The sequence below is a fragment of the Myotis brandtii genome, unplaced genomic scaffold, assembly GCF_000412655.1.
Source record: "Myotis brandtii unplaced genomic scaffold, ASM41265v1 scaffold77, whole genome shotgun sequence".
NCBI lineage: Eukaryota > Metazoa > Chordata > Mammalia > Chiroptera > Vespertilionidae > Myotis > Myotis brandtii.
The window spans coordinates 4,021,612-4,047,941 of NW_005371082.1; the positions used below are offsets into that span (position 1 = coordinate 4,021,612).

At 38.9% G+C, this 26,330-nt stretch overlaps 1 protein-coding gene across 5 annotated transcripts in view; it reads right to left on the reverse strand.

Moving 5' to 3' along the window:
• Positions 1–26,330, reverse strand: part of DCLK1 (doublecortin-like kinase 1) — a 520,253-nt gene that overhangs the window by 75,277 nt on the left and 418,646 nt on the right. For 3 of the 5 annotated variants that reach the window (XM_014530738.1, XM_014530739.1, XM_005883147.2), the window contains 5 exons: positions 21,677–21,761; positions 17,883–17,991; positions 10,173–10,230; positions 9,543–9,662; positions 4,365–4,511 (listed from right to left, as the gene is read on the reverse strand). In XM_014530738.1, coding sequence (XP_014386224.1) covers positions 4,365–4,511; positions 9,543–9,662; positions 10,173–10,230; positions 17,883–17,991; positions 21,677–21,761 — 519 coding nt within the window. Of the gene's footprint in view, positions 1–4,364; positions 4,512–9,542; positions 9,663–10,172; positions 10,231–17,882; positions 17,992–21,673; positions 21,762–26,330 lie in introns of all 5 variants that reach the window. The other 2 variants (XM_005883145.2, XM_005883146.2) reach the window with 1 other exon arrangement.

Sequence of the window (26,330 nt, forward strand, 5' to 3'; positions counted from 1 at the left end):
CTCTCTCTCTCTCTCTCTCTCTCTCTCTCTCTCTCTCTCTCTCCCTCTTTCTTCCTCTCTGAAATCAATAAAATATATTTTTAAAAAATGTGGCTGGAAACATCACTACAAATCAAATCATATGTTCTCATTAAAATGATTTGAGCTGACCAAATACTTAGACTTGAACAAATCATTTATATGAGCACAATAGATTCTTAAGGCCAAGCTACAACATTTTTAAATTGTTCTATAAGAATAAAAAATAAAAAATTCTAAATTTCTCTCTATACAATGATACTACATAAAATGAAATCTGTAACTGAATTAACATTTATAAGTAACAATTTGCTAGTTATAACAAGCACTTAAATAGCAAAAATCTTGTTAGTAGTCTAAAAATTTGGAAGTTTTTTTAGGTCTCTGAATAAAACAGCAATGAAAAGTATGCAAAAATAAAAATTTTAAAAAAAGTATGCAGGGAGACCTTTTTACTTACTTGGTAAATTTCCCTGTAATAAGAAAATGGATTTAAAATCTTTACATTAAAGTTATTATAGCATTTTTCAAAAATAGTCTTTAGCTCTACATTTTGCCATGAAATAGCAAATCCATACTTGGTAAATACTGAAATTTTTAAAACAATGTCAATAAAGATAAAATATAATGTTTACACTATACAATTTTATTGTTAAAATTTTATTTTTAAGGGTAATTTACTTTTATTACAAATAAAAGGAGAATAAAAAGAAAGGGAACTTACAGTTAGTTATGTGTTATCTCTTTATTTTAATAAAATCCCCTTGAAGGGAGCTCAAAGGAGTTAAGTAACTTGTTCAAGGTCATCAGACAAGCCAGAGGAAGAGTGATGCATTTGGTTTTGAACTTTTTTCCATCTGACTATAAATCCTGAGTATGTGAATGTGTGCCTCCCATGATGGTTCTCTCTTTTCCACATAAAGGTAAACAAATGTGAAATTAATAGAAGTCTCAAGTGCAATTAGTGATGTCATCCTAATTTTGTTAAACTTATTTTATATTTCTATCTATTTTATCCCATAATAGATTTATCACTGCAAACCTCACCAACCCTTAACACTCTCCTATAGTAAGAAATTATTATTGTGTAGAAGCAGAATTGCTTTAGTTTCTCATACATATGTATTTTAAACCTAGATTATGAATTATTACAATGGTGTGAGTGTGTGTATATATATGTATACCTGGTATACATGCACACATGTACATATATATTTTACATTCTTAAATTAGGAAACAAAAATGGAGAGAACCTTTTTCCTTTTTGAGTAATTTAAAATATATTGGAATGAGCACAATATTTAACAACTCTTCTGTAAATTTTAATTTTAGTAAAAGAACACTTCTATATAATCATTTATGGCATTTAAGAAACAGATAACACCCTGGTGAAAAGCAAAATTGACCTGCAAAAGGGGGTCAATTAATTGAAGCTTTAATTTTCAATCACTGACTTTTCAGAGCTTAGAGAAGTTTTTAAACAAAGGCCCGGTTTTAAGTCTATTCCCTTTGGACCATCCCACATAATTCAGGAATAATTAATGCAGATGGGAAGAAAGTTGCTGCAGTTTACAGAGGCAGTTATGCAGAGGAGAATGTTTAAGCCACTGCAGCCATGTGGAATCTGAGGTGCAACTAAGTCAGATCTGCATCATTTGATCTCAGCTGCCTTTATTAGTCAGTGGCTACAAGATTGCTAACATAATTGCAATGAACTACTGGCTTGTGTATTTATTTCTTGAATTTTTCCTAATTGGATGTCACCTCCATGAAGGCATATGCCCGTCTTCCCTGACACAAAACCGAGCACATAGCTAGCCTGACATAAACCACTCTGTCCATTCCTAGCTTTATGTAGTCTAGCAGTTAAAGCTTGGGCTTTAGAAAGGGCAGAACCAGGTTAAGATACTGGCACTCCACTTATGAGTTGTTATGGTCTTGGGCAGTCTTTGAACTCTTAGGCACTCAGCTTCCTTACCTGTGAAATGGGATAGTAATAGAATTTACCCCCATATGGTTCTTGAGAGAATTCAATGAAATAATGAATATAAAGCCCTTAGCACAAGATGTACACATAGATAGTTCTCAACCACAGCAGATCTTATCAGACTTTATTGTATAGCAAGTGTTGGGGTGCTCATCTGCTTTTAAATTTTGTTGATATTAATCATCCGGGAGAGCCTACTGCAAGGCACATCTGCACCCTGTTACCAGTAACCATATTCTGATTTGGTAGGGTTGCAAGAAGGCTCAGAAATTTGCTTTATTTGTTTTTTTGTTTGTTTGTTTGTTTTTAACCCTCACTTGAGAGTGGAAGGGAGTGGAGAAGAGGGATAGAGAGGAAGAAAAAGAGAGAGATAGAGAGAGAGAGAGAGAGAGAGAGAGAGAGAGAGAGAGAGAGACAATGACATGAGAGAGACACATTGTTTGGTTGCCTCCTACTCGCACCCCTGGCCAGGGGTCGGGGGTTGAACCTGCAACCAAGGTATGTGCCCTTGATAGGGAATTGAACCTGAGACCCTTAGGTCTGTGAGCCAGCTAACCACTGAGACAAACCGACGAGGACAAAAATGTGCATTTTTAACAGGCACCTGGGAGTAATTCTGATGTAGGGGTCTTTAGACCACCCTTGGAGAAGCACTGTTTTAGAAAGAGAATCCTCAATTTCCAGATTTCTAAAGAGATGGGCAAGCTAATCCTATATAATAAAGAGGTAATATGCAAATCAACCCTCATTCCCTCACAAGATGGCTGCCTACGACCAGGGGGTGAGTGAGGGACGACCAAACGACTGAACAACAGGCTGCATGGGGCAACCAGGCCAGCAGGGGGGGCAGTAAGAAGTGACCGGGAAGATGGGGGTGATTAGGCTGGCAGAGGGGGGCAGTTGGGGGTGACCAGGCCAGCAGGGGGGCAGTAAGGGGTGACCAGGCTGGCAGGGGGGGCAGTTAGGGGTGATCAGGCCAACACTCAGAGGGAATGAGGGACAATCAGCCTGGCAGGGGGTGGCATTTAGGGGCAACCAGGCAGGCAGGCAGGTGAGCAATTAGGAACCAGCGGTCCAGGATTGTGAGAGGGATGTCCGACTGCTGGTTTAGGCCCAATCCCCGGGATCGGGCCTAAACCGGCAGTTGGACATCCCCTAAGGGGTCCTGGTTTGGAGAGGGTACAGGCTGGGCTGAGGGGACAAACCCCACCGCCCGTGCACGAATTTTGTACACCGGGCCTCTAGCAGTCACATAATACTTTGACTCTCAGGGTTGGATAATGGAAGTAGAGGAAGAACTACCATCTTGGGGGAGGGGAGGATTGAATGGATTCATTAAAATTCCAGCCTGAATAGCCCACAAATGTTGTTATTCCCATATTCACCAGAGGCAGCTCTCTGATGTCCAGTCTGTCTTCTCAATTCTTTCCAACACTTTCCCTTAACAACAGACCCTGAAAGAGTGCTCATTTGCTTGCATGGGGAACTCTCTATCTTCCCAGAGATGTAGGGGGTGGGGTGGCTCATGAAAAACAAACCAAATAGTTGTAAGGGGGGTTAGAATGTCTCTGATTTTTTAAATCAGTCTTTATCATGATTACTTTTATGCTGAGGGGCTTGTGTTTTTAAAAACTCAGATGATTTATTCCGTTAGCTTTTAGACCATACAGGGGTGGGGAAAAGTAGGTTTACAGTTGTTTGTATGTGAAACACGGAATTAATTATTGTATTATTATTGATTTCATAGAGAAAGGAGGAGGGAGAGAGAGAAATAAAAACATCAATGATGAGAGAGAATCATTGATTGGCTGCCTCCTGCACATCCCACACCAGGGATTGAGCCAGCAACCTGGGCATGTGCCCTGCCTGGGAATCAAACTGTGACCTCCTGGTTCATAGGTCAATGCTCAACCACTGAAGCATGCTGGCAGGCTGTATTATTTCCTATACGGACAATTGTAAGCCTACTTTTGCCCACCCTTGTATAATTGGAATGTAAATCTGGGAGACTAAGAGAAACTCTAAAGTGCTTCCTTTTTTTCCAAATAAATCTTTCTAACATAAAAGTGCTGTAGATAAATTATATAAATGTAAATGCTCCTCTCACTATCCTAGACTAGCCCACGTCCCTAGACTCCCTGAGTCCTGTTCCCATCCTCCTGCCTCAGGTTTTCATTTGCAAATAGTGAGTGCTCCTAATGGCACATTAATCGCTATAGATCAACATAAAAGATTAGTTTCCTAATAGTTACTGAAACCAGCTGAATACTAGCCTTTAAGGTATTTTTTTAAGAGAGAAAAGAAAATAGAAAAAAAAGTGCTTGAAACTCAAGATGCCCTGAAATTGCATTTCTCTTACCAGCAGGTTCTCGGGCTTGATATCACGGTGGACGATGTTCAGGCTATGCAGGTATTTGATGGCACTGGCCAGGTTGTACAGCATCCCACTGGCGTCTCGCTCAGTGTATTTGTTTGTGGAAGTAATGGCATCAAAGAGGTCTCCTCCCTGAGAAGAGAGCAGCAGGCAGAGCAGCACATTAGCAGATGGTCCAATGGAGCTGCCCTGAAGAGGGACTGATACATTATAAAGAACGTGATGAACGCATGCAGGACCTTTGGGTTCCCAGGGCTTTCCCTGACACTTTCCTTTCAAAAGCCCAGAGACTTTATGGTGATTTCTCTCTCCATTGCAAAAGCCATTTCCTCCAGAGCTCAAAGTAAGAAGCAGGGTGAGGACTCTTGCCCAACCCTGTGTAATTGCAATCTTTTCATGGGCCTCAGCCAGCATGGAGGGGCAATGCAGGGTCTCCAGGGCAGAGGCTTTGTGACATCTGGGTGTCCTTGTGGTGTGTGGTACTTGCCTTATACCAACTCCCAGCAGAAGTTCAAATTCATAATCCTACCACCCCAAATGAGAAACAGGTAATACTGCAAACCACACCCTCTACCCTGTGAAAATTACACACACACACACACACACACACACATACATAATTCCTTTCACTCTAGATTTAGCTCTCTTGGGGTGGGAGTAGTGTTTTCTTTTTTAATGGTGTCCTTTTTTGTAAGAAACAGAGAAAAGGACCAGAAACTGTCATCCCAAAAATGAGAAAGAAAGAGGGTGGAGAAATTTCAAAGAAAGTTTGCTAAGACCATTACTCACCTGAACTTTTGTTTCCCTTGTTCCCTGTTAATTTATTGTTATTTGGTAAAACAATGATTTTAGGCTCCAATTTTAGTTCCATTTATTTGAACCGGGTCAGAAAAAGTGGAACTGATTTACTAGCAGTGTTTTCATCCTTCTTGCGTCATACAATGCACCAAACAGCTGAGCATAGTCTCCAACTGTGCTCATCTGTTACCTGGCATGGTTGGGACTTAATTTTTGTTTTTAAATAGCAAAAGCAGGATATAGCACTCATAGCCTAACAGTTTTCAAATCTCTCTATACGACCTGGCCTTATGTTGTTGCCCTGTACAATCTCTACTCAAGAGGCTCTCACTGTCCAGTCAGCCTCAAAAGTACCCAAAGTGTTGAAACACATGCATTTTTTTTTCAAAATGAACACTTTCTTTCTGGACTTCCTGTTTCTCTCTAGGCAAGCCTACTGTAAATGGGTTTGCAAGTTTTTCCATGCCACTCCAGGAGGCGGGGTTTCCACTGCTGTCTATGTGTGAGGCTGTATATGGTGACCCACAATCACTCTACCCTTTTCTTAATTATCCAGGCTCCAGGCATCCTGTAATCTCATTTCCTCTTCATCCTCAACAAAGCAGTCAATAAAGCCAACCAACCCTTCCTTTAAGGCATGCCTAGTTCACATCCTTCTGAATGAATGTTTTTCATCCCTGGGTTGTTGTGATGTGGCCAGGTAACCTGCACTGCCTCCATGGGCTCTGTACCCAAAGAACCCTGTGCACTAACTGCCACCTTCCCAGATGATTATTGATATGGATTTTCTTTCTCTCTTCAAGGAATCAGCATTCCTTTCCCATAGCTCTCCATGTACTGCCCCGACCTTCATTCTAACTTATCTAAACTCATCTCCTGTCACTACCTAGAGACATTCATGATCCCTGGTCACCAAAACAAGCCCAGATCACTCTGTACTCCAAAACTGTCCTCATTAGAACTCCCTTCCTGGAATGTCCCCTGTACTCCCTTTGTCTTTTTTTTTCTTTTATAAATATATTTTTTATTGATTTCAGAGAGAGGAAGGGAGAGGGAGAAAGAGACAGAAACATCAATGATGAGAGAGAATTATTGATCAGTGCTCTCCTGCATGGCCCCCACTGGGGATTGAGCCCACAACCCTGATTTGTGCCTCAATTAGGAATCCAACCATGACCTCCTGGTTCATACGTTGAAGCTCAACCACTGAACCATGAGGCCGGCCTCCCTTTGTCTTTTTAACTCCTGTTGAATTCTTAGGGCCTGGTCACAGGGACACCTTTCCCCACAAGGCTTGCCTTCCTCTGTGCACATAGGCAGTTTGCTCATGCACACTGCTACAGGCAATGGTGTAAAGTCCTGTTGTTAATAATTAGGGAATTTAATTTAATTTTTTTTAATCCTCACCGAAGGATATGCTTTTTTATTGATTTTAGAGAAAGAGTTAAGGAGAGAGAGAGGGAGAGAGAGAGAGAAACATCAGGTTTTGACTGGGAATTGAGCCCGTGACCTTTGATATATAGGACAATGCTCCAACCAACTGAGCCGTAGCCAGCAAGGGCTGAATTTGACTTTTAATAATTGTTATTTCACTGTATTCTGCAATTCAGACCTGGTTTTTCCTATATCTGCATCACTCTTTAGCACACCACTGGACTCTTACAGTTTGAGAAGCATGGCCCCAGTGAAATTTCTCAGGGGTCGAGCCTGGGATTGGCCTTAACTCCAGACCTGGCCTCACAGAAGTTCTGGGTCAGGTCAAATGTAAGGGTCTGACCTAATGGCACTCTACAGACACTCTCTGGCTTTGTCAGGCTGTCTTGGACACCAAGAGAAAGTTCACAAAGTCTGTTAAGGACACAAGGACCTCCTTAGTTATAGTCACCAGACTATATAATTGACATAACAAGTTTCCCCATAAAATGTGTTCTAAGCTCTTAAGCCTTTGCCTCTTTTATGTCTCATCTTCAAATTTAACTTAGTTGTAGTTGCCTAAAACTAGGTCAATGAGTTTTTGTGTATTTTTGAAAATAAAACTTTTTATTTCCACAACACAACACAACACAACACAACACAACACAACACAACACAACTTCCCTTTGCCCCAGGAATGTAAATTAACCTGGGCCATCAAAGCACAGGACAAAGACTGATAAATGACAGAAGGCAAAGGATTACTAGAAAAATAGATGATACCCAAGGCTCTCCTCCTGGGGACCCAAATCCTGCTCCCATCAGGGCTCATCAAATAGAACCAAAGACATGAAGAGAGGATGGAAACTGACAAAAGGAACTCCACTGAACAAAGGGGAAAGGAGCTTGGCAGTTAAAAAGGTAGAGTGAAATTTGCTCCTAAATTAAGTGCTGGAAAAAAAGGGTGAGAAATAATTTATTGGGGGTTGTAATGGTATGTAGTTTCAATCATGTCGACCATTCCAGATCTCTCATTGAAGCTAAATCCTGGCTAGTCTATGGAGGTAGAAACTGGGGTTAGAAGAAAGTTTAGAATCCCTCCTTCCCAGGAAACTTGATGGTTTTTTATTATACAGCTATACTTTTTGCCAGCCTGCTTCCCCTCAAAAAGCTTCTAAATCCCTTAGCTAAAACTTGCATCAGAAAATAGAATTGCAATGGGGGTAGTCATGAGTCTTGCCCAAATCGTCCAGCCTGGGAACTGATATGAAGGTTGAAAAGCAGGGATGAGGAAAGGGAAGTTAATAAAATTAAATATCCCCTCCCCCACTCAAGCTCAAGCCCTGGGTGGACAGGGAAAGAAAACCAGGAAGCTGTTATCAGGGACCCATGCGGACCTGATGGACAGATAGTAGCTGGAGGCCAGGAGGGTTCCTTAGACTCCTAGAGGGAGAAGCAAGGTCCTGGGGTCAAGGAAAAGCAGGAAGCAATGCAGTAACAGTTTTTGGAGCTTTTGAGCCCCCAAACTTGGGCCACCCTCCACCACCACACGCCCCACCAGTGCTGATCACAGGGGCCCCTGAGAGTGTCAGGCTGATCAATTTTTAATAGCACACAGGGGGGCAACAGGAATTATGTGAAGTTTTTTATTTTATCTCAGAAGTAACATCATTATAAAAATACTATCCCTGGTGCTCGAAAAAGTATAATTTCCAATGTTGGTAACCACCAAACTTTATTTGGCTATACAGTGCCAATACAAAAATCTTCTGGCTAAATGAAATCAACCTTTAGTTGTTGGAATAACCATTTAATATTTTTATCTCCCTCAGCCTCAAATGTGACAATAATCTTGTGTTAATGCAAACAAGCCCTCTGTAAGAAACAAATCTTAACCTGAAATAGAAAAAATAGGCTCCATCTATAAATATAAATAACTATTAAGTTGAAAAAATACCAATATATCTAAAGTAAAGCAACTTTGAACAATGAAAATTTAAAGGTTCTAGAATGAACATTTTCTTATATACTAACAGGTTAGTTTATTAAATGCTTTATTTGTCTTAAATCTTTACAAAAGAAAATCCCATATACCACAGTGCTGATCTCTGCTACCAGCTCAGTGTGTGATTCTAGGCTCTCTCTGATGGTGCACACAGTTGATGCAGAAGGTGGTGCGACTAATTTGCGACACTTCACAACTAAAGTAGAAATTACTTACACCACCAATTAGGTTAACACAATACAAAAGACTTGAGAAAAATACAACTTGAGAAAAAATATAACTACATGAAAACTAAACATTCAATATTTAGTCTAATTACTAAAAATTTCACATATGGAAGTAGAGGAAATAGGCAAGTCATCTTTCATTTACATGCAATCATTACCAATATTTAGCCATTTCTATATCCTATGATTTAATAGAATAAAAATATAGTTATGTGACAGGATGAGATGGCAACATTCACTGAAAGGTGGTAGACTATTCACATTATTGTTAGGACTGTGCTATTTTTCCATTATGTTGGTGACTAAAGCTTAAAGCTTGTTTTTATAGAAATGGGTAACACATTTGGATGTAGTTCATGAAAAGTGAACAATTTCTACTATAACAATAACAACAATGATCATATTGGTATCTAATACTTTCTGTGTCACACAAACTTGTGGGAGCCATTCCTCTTATCCCCACAATATCACTCCTAGGTAAGTACTACTATTTTCCATATAAGGGAACTGAAACACAGAGAGGTATCCCAAGGTCAGGGAACTATTTAGGTAAAGTCTGGGATTTGAACTTTTGTGGTATAATTCTAATTAATAATCTTAACCATGATGCTAATGTATTGAAATGAGAGGCTGAATATTGATGAGAGGAAATAAAGAACTGTATGATAGAGAAAAGTGTGATTGCTTAAACAGGTTTATTTCTTTTCCCAAAATACATACCTTTACCAATTCCATAACAAGATACAGTTCAGTTGGCACATCCATCTCTTCAATCAGAAGAACAATATTGGGATGCTTCACTCTTCTTAAGATAGACACCTCGCTCTGGATCATGTGCTCCTGTCCAAAGGAGAAGTGATCTTAATCAATACTCACATCCAAACATGTGAGAAGCTAACTCAACATGAGAAAAACTCTACTATATGAAGTTCAAGGGACATGTATTTTGGTCAAATATAATGAGTATATCTTAGATTCTGATACACAGATAGCCTAGAATTGTCAAAAGATATTGAAGGTTTTTAGATGATGCTTGTAATTTCAGAACCCATCACAATAACTATAAGTTCATGTAGAAGGAAAGAAAGAAAATTAAGATCACAAAAGTAATGGGAAAAAGTAAACAAATAAGCAAATAAAGATAAGAAAAAAAATAACATCAAACCATTTTAGCTAACTTTTATTCCAGGACTATTTATAAAATAAAGTTATAATCTAATTAGTATATAACTTTCTATTCCACCAAAATGCAACAAATGGGGGTGAATTTATGTTTATTTAGGAGCTGAGCTTTGTTCCTTTCTATCCCCTGAATACCTGTATTTTCATAAGAATAAACTTTATACATACTTTGCCTCGACATTTGCTTTTCTTGATAATTTTCAGAGCATACTCCCTAGCAGTTGACCTGCAAAGAGAGAGATTTAAAAAAAAATAAACTTAATTTCAGATATATTAAATCATCTTGTTAAGGATTTATATCTTATCCCATCCACCTTGAATCATGGTATAAATATTTTGTGAATGACTCTTTTCCTTTTTTATTTATTATACTTTTTAAAATTTTATCTTTATTGTTGAAAGTATTACAAATTTATCCCCCCCCCACCACTGACCCCTTCTAGCCCACACGCATATTGTCTGTGACCATGGGTTAAGCATATATGCATATAAGTTCTTTGGTTCTTTTCCCACCCACCCACCTATCCTTACCTTCCCTCTGAGATTTAAAATAAATATTTAAACTTTCAGGGATTGAGCATAAAGACAACAAATATGCTAGCACAGAAACATTGTGAGCTGTTCATGTGGCCATACCTGTAATGAAACCACTACTATCACTACTGGCTTGCATAACTCCTGCTCCTGCCCAGTCCTCTGAAGTGATGTGATTAGAATGTAAAACAGATGTGAGTTTCTGCCTTTCCTCTTTTCAGTTTCCCTTGAGATTATCTTTCTATGAAGTATGGCTCATATGATCACACTGAAAACTCTATAAAGAAACAGTTCACACTCTTTAGACTTTGGTTCAGGGTACAAGCCTATAAGGTTGGCTAGAGAATTCATGGATAACATGTTCAAGGTGTAGAAAGGGATACAACTGTTATCTGAGCTTTCTGTAACCTTCTGGGCCTTTTATGGCTGCCTCATTTCCCAGAAATAAAATGAAGTTCAACTCACTTTCCCAAAGCTACATTGCAGTGTTAAAAGCAGGACTCTGAGCTTTTGGGGTCTCTGCTTCACATATATCCCAACCAATACTGCCCCTGTTCCATGATGGGATTGGGAGGGAGGGTTTAGCCATACCTTTAAATAGCTTCCTAACTTGTGTTAACATTACTAAGATACTGTAGTGCAAAACAACACATATTTATTGTCAAAGGACACAATGCATATTTAATAATCCATAATAAACCACTACTTCACAAGCAATGCCATTTCATTTCTGGTGGGAAACCAAGACAGCCTAGCCTTTCCTATTCAGATAAAAGCCAATTTTAGGAATCCAAATGAATACAGTGAGTGAGATTGATAAAGAACAAACTTTTAAAATAGGGTTTTAAAATCTTCATTACAGAAAATGAAAGAGGGGGGGCGGGGTTAGGAGAGAAGCGTTCCCAGTTATACGATTAGAGCAAGAGAGTGATTTTCTATAACCAGATTAAGAGGCCAGACATTAAAAATGTGTTTCAAGGGCATTTTAGAAACCAATCTCGTCATTTGCTTCTAAAAATGCTACTTCCACTCTACTTCCAGTCCCCTGCATAATGCTGACTTACAGAAAACAATAAATATTGACCAAATTGTTGTAATTATATCTGGTGAATAAAACCAGAATAAAATAATCACTTTGAAGCCCATTTTCTCCACTAGAGGGCTTTTCAGTTCAGATGTGAGAAGCTAAACCCCTCTGCCTCAGGGAGGCTCTTCTGCAGAGATGCGGGGTGTCCAGAGGAAATCAAATTGCTCCAGCCTCATGAATAAAAGGATTAAGAGGCCCAAAGTCGATGTTGAGTCAATCTTTCTTGATTCTTCAGGCCCACAGCTGGACAGAGGGGCCATATGGAGAAAGCATGAGCTGGCCTTGGCTAAATGCTAGGCTTAGGTGTTCGATGTCCCCAAACAAACACCAGAACATCAGCAAGGTTATGGTGTAGGGGTGGAGAAAAAGCACCTCAGTCAGTAAGAGGGAAAATGAAAGATTTATTGTTAGAAATTTCAAATGTGTGGTCAAACAATAAATGAGAAAGAGAAATGATTCACACACAAAGGGATTCCTCACATCGTAGGAGAATCATGGGCCCTTTAGGTAGCCTCCTCTTACAATGCTTCTGGAGACTTTGTTTGCAAATTTAAGAAAACTGAATCAAGAGGAAAACTAAAAGCTGAAGTACTGCTGGATTCTGCTTTTCATGAGTCACTAAAAAAATATGATAACACAAATCTGAGATTAGAATCCATGAGCAATTTCTTATCTGGTTTAAAAGGTTCCATTTGATGGCAGACAAGTCTGGACTCTTGGAACTGACTGCTTTAATAAAAGCCAGCAGTCCAAGAAAGGGAGGCTGGAACTGACACTTCCATTCCCATTCAGTGCCTCTACAAAGTGGATGGATGGACAGAACAGTGCTGGTGAGGAGGGGGGATTTCACTATCTTTGCCATTTCATCCTCTATTTTCCTGGAATGAGGAACATTAAAGTTCTCAAAGCAAAGGGCTGGTATGGGATCCAGGAAGACTGAATCTCTTCTATCGCCAGAAATGCAAAGAGCAGGATCCCCAGGGAGGAAGCTGGTGTATTCCCTCCCAGGACTCCAAGCACTCCAGTTATGTCTGAGCCTACAGCTGTGTGGGAAATGCGTACAAGCCTAGGATATAGTGGTCCCAGGGTTTAATAGGAAAAAGGACCTTATGGGTTCACTACACAGAATCTCACACAATAGGATTAAACACTCAATTAGATTTACCCATCCTATATAATAAAAGTCTAATATGCAAATCAACTGAACAGCAGAACGACTGGTCGCTATGATGCCCACTGACCACCAGGAGGCAGACGCTCAATGCAGGAGCTGCCCCCTAGTGGTCAGTGCATTCCCACAGGGGGAGCGCTGCTCAGCCAGAAGCCAGGCTGATGGCTGGCGAGCTCAGCGGCAGTAGCAGGAGCCACTCCCACCTCCTCGGTGGCAGCACTAAGGATGTCCAACTGCCAACTTTAGTTGGACATCCCTCGAGGGCTCCTGGACTCCGAGAGGCCGCAGGCCGTGCTGAGGGACCCTGAGAGTGCATTAATCTCATGCACCAGGCTTCTAGTATTTTATATCAGACAATGAGCTTCAAATTTTTCTCTTGATTCCTTGAGGGAAGAACTATAAAGTCATAGTAAAATCCTTATTACTGAAAGTACATGTTTAGAGGAGAGTACCTGAGACTGGAAAACGAGTCTAAAAAAGGTGTTAGGACTAAATGTATAGCATAAAAATTTAACTGCTTGCTTTAAGTTGGTAAGTGAAAACACTTGTAAAGACATAAAACTTTAAATAAAGCATCTGCCTTCCCACATATACTAAACCAGGGGTCCTCAAACTACGGCCCGCGGGCCACATGCAAATACAAATATTGTATTTGTTCCCGTTTTTTTTTTTTTTTTTACTTCAAAATAAGATATGTGCAGTGTGCATAGGAATTTGTTCATAGTTTTTTTTAAACTATAGTCCGGCTTTCCAACGGTCTGAGGGACAGTGAACTGGCCCCCTGTTTAAAAAGTTTGAGGACCCCTGCACTAAACTCTGAGGATGTCCCTATGTAATTATTAAGCAAGCAATTATAAGCATGATGCTTTGGTGGCTACAGAGATGAGTGAGACCTGGTCCTTGTCCCCAAGGAGTCTATAGTTTGGTATATTGAAAATACTAAATACCCGCATTTCTGATGAAAATGCAGGCCATTTTCTTGCTTGTTCCTGAAATTATATGCTTGACCTTTTCTGAAATTATAGAACCCTTGAATGCCACAGCAAAAGGAGCACCTGCCTCAGCACAGACTTTGTTTTCCTCCGGGTCTGTGGAAACTCAATTTAAAGGTCCCCTTCCTATTCAGTTTGACCAAAGGTTAGAGCCTGAACTACTGGAAAGAAATTTCCAAATTTTGCCAACTTGAACTAAATCTAATTTTTAATGTTTGTGCTAAAAAATGGCTTGGAGAAAGCTGTCTTGTTTAACTTAGTGATTCTCAACTCCAGCCAGTCTACTCCCATCCCCCTTCCTCACCCAGAGGGCAGAAGAATGCTTAGGAAAGGAGAATGGGCTGACAAGGATGGGCCTGCCCTGCTCTAATGTGTTTTTTGTTGTTGTTTGCTGTGTTTTGAAAGTTTTTAAAAATATGTGGAAAATTAATAACAGCTTCTTAATCATTTTTCTACCCCAGCATTTATTGAATTGCATAGTAAGTTTTTGTTTTGGGGCAGGTTCTCCTGGAGAGGGGCTGTCTTGTCTCTCTTTGGAGCCTAGAAATGCCCAGCACAGGCCTGAATTAATAGCTCCAGATATGTTAATCAAGTTGTGGAAACTCCAGAGGATGGTGGCAGTGAGGACAATGACAGGAAGACCCATTAGCAAAGAGGGTTAGTAAACATCACACTTTGTTTATCAGGTAATCATAATAAAGCTACATCTCAGTCTCCTTAATAAGTGTGTGTGTGTGTGTGGGGGGGGGGTGGTGCTGTCAAGATCAGAGAGCTGAGGCATCCCTGATCTAAAATCTCCAGAGTGGAGTTTTATTTTGAATGTGAACATGGGTGCCAGAGCATCCTCAGGAAAGAAAGAAGAACACTATAAGCTTCTTCACCCTGACTCATTTTCCCAATCCATCCCACTTCATCAGGAAATGCCTTCAAATTATAGGTATATAGTTCTTGAGTTCTTGAGCATTCTGAAGATTTTTGAGGTGGATGCAACCCATTTTGGTGAAACTCCAGTCTCAGTTCTTTTGGGTGGGTTTGAGCCTGCCCACTTTCATTCTAAAGCCAATAGTTTTGTTGTGCAGTTCTTCAGGCTTATAGGTGAAGAGGAAAGAGAAGGAATCATGAGCAGCTAGAATTTTAATAGAGTTCTGAGGCCTACATTACTAAAATCCATGCAGTGCAGGTGAGGAAGAGGCCCAAGAGCCACCTGAGACACCATCACTGCTCATGACTGCATCACTTGTGTGGTGATTAGTCCACACAGGGCCAGGAGAGCCAGAGGTGAGGACACCTCATTGTGAGCCCTCTACCTGTGCTCTGACCTCTTGTAGTGCTTTTCAGCTCTTTGACTTTTCTCTGGGGCTTCAAAATGTTTCAGAAAACAGCTTCAGAATAAAGCACCTCTCAATCCACCAACTCTTTTAGCATGTCCTGCGGTCACTTGGAGAAACTGCTACTGGAGAATAGGCAGAAACCTAGGTGGACCTGGCAGGCACTATCAAAAGACATGCTGGCATGGGATTGTGGAAATAAAGGACAGTGTGGCACTGTTATTGCATCCATTGTTGTAGGAAAATCTTCCCTGTGACCACATATTATTAACAGAAGAGAGACATACTGGTTCTTGTTAATACAATATGGCAGAATGTACCCGCAAGCAATCTGTGCCTTAGCTTGCTTTTATTTTCTTAGACCTTTGGGAAGTATTTTTAAAAATGTTTCATGATACATCTGGGGAGAGAGGGCACATGCTACATGTCCTCATTCACTGGAGAGGAATACTAACACTTTTTGGGGTAATCTGGTGTTTAGACTTTGAAGGTTCACACAATGAGACCCAAGATGTGAACTTATGCAAAATAAACAATTCAAACTAAAAAGAAATAAATGAATTCTAGATGGAAAAATGAGAAATTTCTACTGTGGGAAGACCAGTACTGTTAAGCTAAGATGCCATCCTGATCCATGTACCATCTAGGACAAAAAACACATGGCCACAACAAATGATGAACCCTGGCAAATAACCAGACACTCCATAGTTGAAGGGTATGGCAATCTGCTAACAATGGGATTTTCTGCTACAGTGGAAATAAGAGTTTTATAATTAGTAAAAGTATACATGAAATTATTAAGCACACACACATCCATCCATTACCTTACGAATGGCTCACCAGATTTGATTTCTGTCCTTTTTGCATAGGACAAATGTAGTATGTATGACTTTGGCTCAGCTAAACCATATTCTTGTGGGAGCCCCCTGGATGGAAGCAGTGGAGTAGAGTGGTCAAAAGTAGGGGTTTCAGAGCTGGGTTCAGATTTATGCCTTGCTAAGTACTTACTAGATAAGTGATCTTGGGCATATAACTTCTCCAGGCTTTCTTTGTATAAAATAGAAACAATACTGATACTGTGAAATTATGATAATTAAATGAAATATCATAAGTTAAGGGCCTTGTACATGGTTTTTGTTCAATAAACAGTGGTTACTCCTGTTTTTTTTTTAATGTGTGGGGCCCAGGAAAGTAATGGGACATTTTCTATATTTGGCAGAAACCCAACAATGGCTTTATGTTGAGGATGGGAGAATGAGAGAAAAAAAGGAGAAAAAGTGACCTTGCAGTAGCAACTCAGGGATTTTCTAAGCTACTAATTATTATTCATGTCCTCCCTCACAAAGAGTGGCTGCTCTAGTGTGTACTGTAACTGTTGGAAAAATCTTGGCCCAGTTGGTGTGTAGAGTGGAGCAAAGTTTAAGATCCACTGTTGGAGGGTAGCTTCATGAGGGCACCACTGCCTTAGTCAAAGAAGCATTTTCCAAAGAATAGCAAAGCGTTCACAGATAAAATCAGTGGCTATTGCTCAAATTAAGGATGCTGCTGGTGTGTGAGGCCCTGCGTAGACTTCCAGCTTTAATGTGCTTCTAAGTCAGAGCCCTTGGAAGAAGACCAAGTTCTGGCTCTTATAGGCTAAAGCTTCTAGTCCAAGGTGTTCTCTCTGAAAGGGAATGCAGCATGAAGGAGCATTGTTCTCACACAGTGCTGAAGAACTAGTTGGGTGTCCAGCCCCAAGGGGCGGGGGAGGAGGGAGGGGGAGAGATGAATAACAGGGGAAACCTGCACACCCAGGTGAGCCCAAAGAAGCCAACGGACTTGCTGTCTCTAGGAATAAGGCAATTCCCCCTGACATTTCAACACTCAACTCACCCAGCTCTGAAAAGAAGCTGCTGGCTTCAAGTAAGCAACAAATTCCAATCTCATGCTGAGCTTAGAGTTTGAGGCCACCTTAATTGGGCTATAGCTTTATTAGTTGTCACTTCCCCATCTAGTAGCCACCAACTACTGTCCTTGATTAGGTATTGAGATCCCACAGATAAATCTTTCACCCTAAACTTTTCCCTTTGCTCACAAGAGTACCTGGCTCATTCGCTATAAAACATTTTAATTCACTAAATACCATTTTGCTGGGATCAGTACATATACATTTTAAAGCTTTACAAGGTTATTATATTTAATCTTATGATTGTACAATATACTTACAAGAACAACTGACCTCTATAAAATGTCTCAAAAAAAAGTGTAACCCTGGCCAAGTGGCTCAGTTGGTTGGAGTGTCATCCCATATACCAAAAGGTTGTGGGTTCGATTTCCTGTAGGGGTATGTACAGGAGGCAACTGATGGATGTTTCTCTCTCACGTTGATGTTTCTTTCTCTCTCTTGAATTTTCTCCCTTCCTATCTCTCTAAAAAGTCATAAGGCATATCCTCAGGTGAGGATTTAAAAAAGTGTAGAAAAACTATTCAATGTGTATATATATTTAATATATTTTCAGGACTTACCTGAAAAAACTGGCAAAGTTTTGCTGAGTATATTAAAAAGAAAAATAAAAGTCCTTAATTTATAGATTATCTCCAGGAATCACTACACTTCTCAAATCTGTTGTTAGATGGGCTTTCTTTCTTTAATTTTTTTTTTTACATCTGAAGTTGAAGCATTAACCAAGTCCATATGTGCCACAGACTGCAAATAAAGGCACAATTTTGGAAAATACAATGCCAAATGTTTCCTTTAATGTTGGATGCAAATTATCTCTTCCTCACCTTTCTACACATTCCTTGACAACAGCAAAATTTCCATCTCCTATTGTCCTTCCAACTTTATATCGTTCCGTTATTGTGGCTGGAATCTGGAAGCCTTCCTCCGACACTTCTGAAAGAATCATTAGTATGTTTTTATTGGTAGAAAAGAGAACACAGATGTTGCACAAAGGAGACATTTAGAAGTATCATCTAATAGACTGAAACTGATTCAGAATCAATAGGTCATTTTTTGGACTATGAGGGCAGCCCCCTCTGCTGACATTGTATAGTCAACAGTTTTACTAAGTTTACAAATGGTAAACAAAAAGGAAACATAAATGTATGCGGTCCACTCCCACATATGTAAGAGCAACTTATGCTTTCTGCTGCAGTTGGGCTTCTGAAGAGGAAATTTTACTCTTTTTATTTTATGTCAATTTGATCAATAGCATTGACTGCATACCCACTGTGTGCAGAGAAATTACCTTTCTAAGTATGGCTGAAGAGGAAAATGCAGTTAGTTCATAAGGGACTCTGGGCTGCCTGACATTGTACATGAAAATGCCTTCTATGTGCACACTTATCATTACTACATCCTGAAGTGGAGATCTCCGTAAAATTCCATATGAGCTCAGCCCTGATTGCCACCCCTCCACCATATCAGTGAGCAGATTTTAGACATAGTTCTCACCAGCAACCTGCATAGCAGATGTTGAGTTAAAATCGCAATACCTATTACGTCTGTGAACAGAAAAGTTTTGTAGTTTCAATTATGTTAGTGCCACTAACACAACACATTTTCCCTCTTAAAATGTATTTTGAAATATTTTACAAATGCCTAATAATGCTTTAAATATCTAAGGCCATAAAACTAAATAAGCCACATTTAGGTCACATAAATATGCTGGATAACCTTTAACATCTTAGGGGTGTAAAAAGTCTTTTATAACTGGGCTCTAAAATTTACATGCTTTAAAGTTATAAATCCAAGCTCCCCTCAGGCAACCTGAATACAAAATGTGATGGAAGCCTAGTGTGCTTTCTAAATGTGCTCCTATTTAAACTGAGGCTAAACATTTCTTCTTAAAATAAAATTAAAACATTAGGTGGTAAATGGGCTTTCTTGAGTTTTATGTTCTCACTTAATCTGTAATGTTAGGGAACAACAAATGGAAACTCAAAATTATTAGACCTTTATTCTGGTTTTGTGGTAAACTCAATCTGCACTACCCTGGATTCTAGGGTGGATGGAATTTCTGGAGAATGTTGTACAAATGGAGGACATGTGCTTCTACTACTTCTATCCTGCGCATTTATTTCTGCAGTCTCTTCACCTCTTTATAAGTGACATTTTACTTAATCCACTAGAAGCTATCACAGTGGCTTCTAGAATAAAGTGAAAGCCAGAGCCAGTTAAGCCCCTCACACCTATCATATCACCCACAAAGAAGTCAACAATTTTGTCTTTGTTTAAAAGACTCAGCCTGGGTGTTGGTGTTTGTTTGTTTGTTTTTGTTTTGCTTTGTTTTGTTTTTAATCTACTCCATAGGAATTAGAGGAGATGGTTGGAGAAGTTTCAAATCCACTACAAAGTATCTTAATTTACAAAACATCCCTCAGATGACATGGTTTTAAGGCTCTTTACTACACGAGTAATAAAAGTAAATATCTTTGGCTGTTGGATGGGGAATCCAAGGTACTTCTGTCCTTCCCTTAGTGGGAGCATCACTTAGGCACCCATCTGGAGCACAAAGTTTGGGATATTTTTCCCCTGACTATTGGTAAAAGGTATATGTTAGTCTTTTGGCTAAGAAGACTTAGCCAAAGGCTTAGTCAAGGACCTTTAAGTAAATATAACACATTGGAACAAAAGAGACTTCTGAATGGCTAAATTTCATACTTCTGGGGAAAAAAGTCTGATATTTCATGGTAGTTGAGAAATAATTCTTGTGTAAACCTGCTATCTCACTTAATATAATTAAAGTGCTCCCACCCCCTACTGCCCAAAGGTACTCTTTTGGGAAAATTAAGTAATATAATTTAAAACAAATAAGAGTTCATGAATTTTATTTTATTTTTAAGTTTATTTTTATTGTTTATAATATTAGAGATATCCCTTATTTTCCTCCTTTAGCCTCCCTCCACCTGGCTCCTGCCCCACCCCAGACCTTCACCACCCTATTATCTGTGTCCATGGACAATGCTTATATGCATATAAGTTCTTTGGTTAATTTCTTCCTGCTCTCCCTCCCCCTAATTTCCTTCCCCCTGAGATTTGTCAGTCTGTTCCATGTTTCAATTCCTCTGGTTCTATTTTATTCATCAGTTTATTTTGTTCATTAGATTTCACATGTAAGTGAGATTATGTGATACTTGTCTTTCTCTTACCAGGTTATTTCACTTAGCATAATACTCTCCAGGTCCCTCCATGCTGTCTCAAAGAGTAATAGATCCTTCTCTTTTACAGTTGCATAGTATTCCATTGTGTAAATGTACAACAGCTTTTTAAATCCACTCATGATGGGCACTTGGGCTGTTTCCAGATCTTAGCTATTGTAAACACTGTTGTTATGAACATAAGAGTGCATATATTCTTTCTAATTGGCATTTCAGGATTCTTAGAATATATTCCCAGTAAAAAAAAATAATAAAAAATATATACATGTAACAAATAAATAAAAATACAAATAAACAAATAAAGGGGGTTTATTCTTTAACAGTAATTTGATCATATCAGTTTCATACTTTTCTGAATACCTTCTCATAATTGATTTGAGCCTGTTAACCCAAGGAAGGAAACAGGAGTGTATTATAATCTTTATTTTACAGAGGAGGAACTAAGATATGGAGAGTTAAAAAAGCTTACCCAAAACAATCCAGTGAATTGGTGAAAAAGTCAGTTCTGGATCCAGGTCATTTGACCACATCACAGAAAAATTCTAAAGTGAATTAGGTCAAGGCACAAAGAGTATTTTTGCAATTATCATCAATTAATTCTTTTTGTAAGCAGGGCTATAACAGTCAATCAAGAGAGTATACTGTAAAAAAAGAAGGATCTCTTACCCTTTGAGACAAAATGGAGGGACCTGAATAATATTATGTTAAGTGAAATAAGCCAGTCAGAGGAAGACAAGTATCATACAATCTCACTTATATGATAAGTGAGTGCCGAGTGCCTAGTCCCCAGGGGCTGTGGAATCTAATGAACACCATAACCTGACAAACAAAATAGATCCAGAGGCATGGAAACATGGAATAGACTGATGAATCTCAAAGAGAAGAGGGGCCGGGGTGAGGGGTGGGAAGAGGTTAACCAAATAACTTATTATGCATATATGCATAGCCCATGGACATAGACAATAGTATAGTAGACCTGGTTGGGGGGGAGAGTGGTGGGTGGAGGGGGTCAATGGGATCTAAAAGGGGACATCTGTAATACTTTCAACAATAAATATAAATTTTTAACAAAGAGAGAGTATACTAAAATTGAAAAGAATTCAGAAAAACAAAAGCAAAAATTTACCCCCATTTATTTCCAAAGCTGGCCTTCTTAGGATACTTACAGACTCAGAGGACATGAAACATTCCAAATTAGGTTGACTTCCTCTTCCTGTTCCCACAGAGTAGATATGATCCCAAGTGGGAGTCATACTCAATTCTATCCCCTTGCTATTGACCCTTATGAGCTGCTTCAGGCTTGCCCATTTCATTCTGCTTGAGAAGTTACAGTTTCTGGAGTAAATTTAGCCAACCTTTCCTCCACCCCCTGTCCAAGCCGAGCCTTTTCCTCAGACACCAAGTCCCAAGCTCACCACCTTCTCCGGATCCATCATTCTCATCCATCGAGCTGCATACTTTGGTGGACGCAAGTGAAGTAGAGGAACCGCCATGCTGAGAGCTCTGCCAGGGAACAAACACAGAAGGAAAGCTGCGGTCAGAGTGCAGAGTGCCCAAGGGCTGTGCCGGGTCCCCAGGGGCTGTACCCAGCCCACAGTCCCTGGAAGTAGCTGCACTCACACCTACGGAGGACTCAGTCTGAACATTCAAAAGGGAGGACTTCAGACTATTCAACTAGGACTACATCTTCTCCCTACCCTGTTAACCAATAATAGACTGCGTTAGGCTAATCATCATCAAATTGGATGTTTCATGGCTTTTTATTCCTTTTACTAAGAATTAACATTCTTTAACTTACTGTTTCAATTTGGCAGATTTGAGGCATCTCACCTTACTTTTCCACAGGCTATCTGCATACAAGCCTCAAATACATCACCATTCTGATTTCATTGAGTATTTTCTTACTCTTACCTCAGAAATTTTTTCTCTTCAATTTGTTTTATGAAATAGCTTAGGAAAAGTATTCAGCCTTACCACATCCTTGGAGAAAGGTAAAAGGGTGGACTTGTTAATTGCACTTTGAGATGAAGACACAAGCACTCAGCAGGTTATCGATATATTAAATGTTACACAATAAGTATGAGGCATAGACAGGAATAAACAGCTATGCCTGGTGATTTATTATATTTTTGGTGTATTTTGTCCCAAGATCCATGAGAGCAGACAGGGTAACAACTATAGTAGAAAGCTTAAAGGATGCAACAATACCATATTTAATACTCTGATCAGCAATGGGGCAGAATTTTAACAATGAAGGTTTCCTCTCTGCATCTATTCCTTGAGAAAACAATTTGCACATTTCAATGCTACTTCTAGATAGTGAATGCAGCTTGTCCTAAAAGACCTTCCTTCTGTTTCCCTGGGTTTATTCACTTGGTTGGCCTGATGGGAGCAGGAGGCGGTGAGGGGGTGGCATTGGCTCATGGTGCTGGCTGTCTGTGGAATAGAGAGGAGGGAAAGAACATCTGTAGTTGAATTAATAATGAAGATGTGGTGAGAAGCAAAGTTGACCTAGTTTTCTTCTGCTTACCTGTCTCCCTTCAACCTCCCCCCATTCAAACCAGTCTTAACAAGGTAGGAAGGAAGAGAAGTTTTATATAATTTCACCAAGAACTACAGTATCTTGCATAGAAAATGCAAATATTTTCATTTTCACCAAAGATTAATGTAATTGGGGAAATGCTACTTAAATCCCTGAAGGGCCATTTGAGTCAACTGCCATGAACATATCCAGGATGCAGCTAAGATGAACAAGTTCCATTGGATGAGTACAATTGGGATAAAAGTTACACTTTTTTTAAAAAGCTAAATTCACAGCAGTAAATGCTCCTGCTTCCTTATAGGACATTCAAGAAGTTTTATAGTTACTCTAGTAAACCTCTGAATGTCACATAGTTTGTGTGGTGTGCCCTTTATTTTCTAATATCATTAGAATTCCCTCTTAATCAGCCTGGTTACTTGAGATATTTTTCCATCCTCTCTCATCTAGCCTCCCTTTGTGACCAGCAGCATATATTTGTACTGTGTCAGGCTATAAAAAGGGATTCAGATTATAACTTTGAAACAGAGTTTTTCTTGGTGCGACACTATGTAGTCACAACTGGTCGCAGGTATTGTAAATGTATGAATTTCTAAGCAATGCTTTGCTGACTTTTATGAATGTCTATTTGTGAAAACGTCATATTTATAATACTGGAATATGAGACGGAAACAAGACAGATTTATTATGTAGTTGTCTAGAAAAAATAAACATTAAAATTACCACATTTGAAGGGAAGATATGTGTTTTCCACAACAGTGAGATCATTTATCTTCAGTGTCATTGCCTTTGTTGAAGACATAATGGTCTTCTGAGCAGAAAAGCTGTAGGATCATTTCTAAAATGTAAACCTCTTCTTCTTCTGGGATTTCATATTTCTTGAATTTCTTCCAGCAGCATCACAAATGGTGTTTATTAATGTAGACACATTGTGATTTGGAGTGGCAGGTGCTGTCTTGTCATATTGTGTTTTAAATTTTAGAATACAAAGACACATTCTTTCATCAAGCACCTGAATTAATAGGCTAGTAGTGTGTTTCCTACCAAAGATGTCCCTTAATTTATGTACTCAGTTCACAGGGGAGTTCTACCAAATATTCAAAGAAGCACCAACACCTATTCTCCTCAAACTATTTTAAAAAATTCAAGAGGAAGGAACACTTCCAATCTCTTCTTATGAGTCCAGAATTACCCTAATTCCAAAACCAGATAAAGATATGACAAATAACAGGCCAATACCCCTGATGAGCATAGATGCTAAAATCCTCAACAAAATTTTAGCAAATTTGATCTAGCAATACATTAAAAAGATCGTACATCATGCATGACCAACTGGGATTTATTCTGGGGATGCAAGGCTGGTACAATATTCACAAATAAATAAATGTGATACAGCACATAAACAGATTGCAAGACAAAAATCACATGATCATAACAATTGATACAGAAAAAGCATTCGACAAAATCCAACAACCTTTTTTGATAAAAATTCTCAGCAAAGTGGGAATAGAGAGATCATACCTCAACATAATAAAGGCCATGCATGACAAACCTACAGCCCACATCATACTCAATGGGCAAAAACTAAAACTATTTCCTCTAAGAACAGGAATAATACAGGGATGACCACTTTCACCACTCTTTCTCAACATAGAACTGGAAGTCCTGACCATAGCAATCAGACAAGAAGAAAAAATAAAAGGCACCCAAAATGGAAAAGAAGAAGTAAAAGTCTCTTTATTCACAGATGACATGATATTGTACAATGAAAACTCTAAAGACTACATCAAAACTACTAGATTTAATAAATAAATTCAGAAACATAGCAGGATACAAAATTAACACTCAAAAATTCATAGCATTTTTATGCACCAATAGTGAACTCTCAGAAAGAGAAACTAAAAAAAAAAAATCCCATTTACCATTGCAACAAAAAATTAAGATACTTAGCAATAAACTTAACCAAAGAGATAAAAGACCTGTACTCCAAAAACTACAGGACCTTGAAAAAAGAGATAGAGGAAGATATAAACAAGTGGAAGAATATATCATGTCCATGGATTGGTAGAATCATCATCATTAAAATGTCCATACTACCCAAAGCAATCTACAGATTCAATGCAATCCCTATTAAAATACCAATGGCTTTTTTCACAGACCTAGAACAAACACTCCAAAAATTTATATAAAACCAAAAAAGACCCTGAACAGCTGCAGCAATCTTGCAAAAGAAGAACAAATTGAAGGAATCACAATACCAGATATCAAGTTATACTGCAAAGCCACTATGCTCAAAACAGTCACAAGAACAGGCATATAGGTCAATGGAACAGAATAGAGAACCCAGAAATCGACCCAAGCCACTATGCTCAATTAATATTTGACAAAGCAGGCAAGAGCATACATTGGAGTAGAGTCAGTCTCTTCAATAAATGGTGTTGGGAAAATTGGACAGGTACATGCAAAAAAAAATGAAACTAGACCACCAACTTATACCATACAAAATAATAAACTCAAAATTGATAAAAGACTTAAATGTAAGATGAGAAACCATAAAAATCTTAGAAGAAACTATAGACACCAAAAGCTCAGACATCTCTCTAGCAATATGTTTACCAATACATCCCCTAGAATGATGGAAACTAAGGAGAAAATAAATAAATGGGACTACATTAAAATAAAAGCTTCTGTACTGCAAAAGAAACCATCAACAAAATAACAAGAGAGCCCACTACATGGGAGAACATATTTTCCAATGATACATCCAATAAGGGGTTAATTTCCAAAATATATAGGGAACTCATACAACTTAACAAAAGGAAGACAAACAATCCAATTAGAAAATGGGCAAATGACCTAAATAGAAACTTTTCCAAAGTGAACATACAGAAAGCCAAGAGACATATGAAAAAATGTTCAGTCACTAATCATGCAAGAGATGCAGATCAAAATGACCATGAGATATCACCTCACACTTATCAGAATGGCTATCATGAACAAATCAACAAAAGACAAGTGTTGGTGAGGTTGTGAAGAAAAGGGAACCCTAGTACACTGCTGGTGGGAATGCAGACTGGTGCAGCCACTGTGGAAAACAGTATGGAGTTTCCTCAAAAAATTAAAAATGCAACTCCCATTTGACCCAGTGATCCCACTTCTAGGAATATATGCTAAGAACCCCGAAACACTCATCAGAAAGAATATATGCAGCCCTATGTTCATAGCACTGTAATTTACAATAGCTAAGATTTGGGAATAGCCTACATGCCCATCAGCAGATGAGTGGATAAAAAACTGGTACATTTACACAATGGAATAGTACGTGGCAATAAAAACAAAAGAACTCTTACCATTTGCAACAGCATGATGGACCTAGAGAGCATTATGCTGAGCCAAATAAGCCAGTCAGAAAAAGATAAGTATCACATGATCTCATTCATATGTGGAATCTAATGAACCAAATAAACTGATGGTCAAAAATAGACCCAGAGACATAGAAACATGAACAGACTGTTGAACCTCAGAGGGAAGGC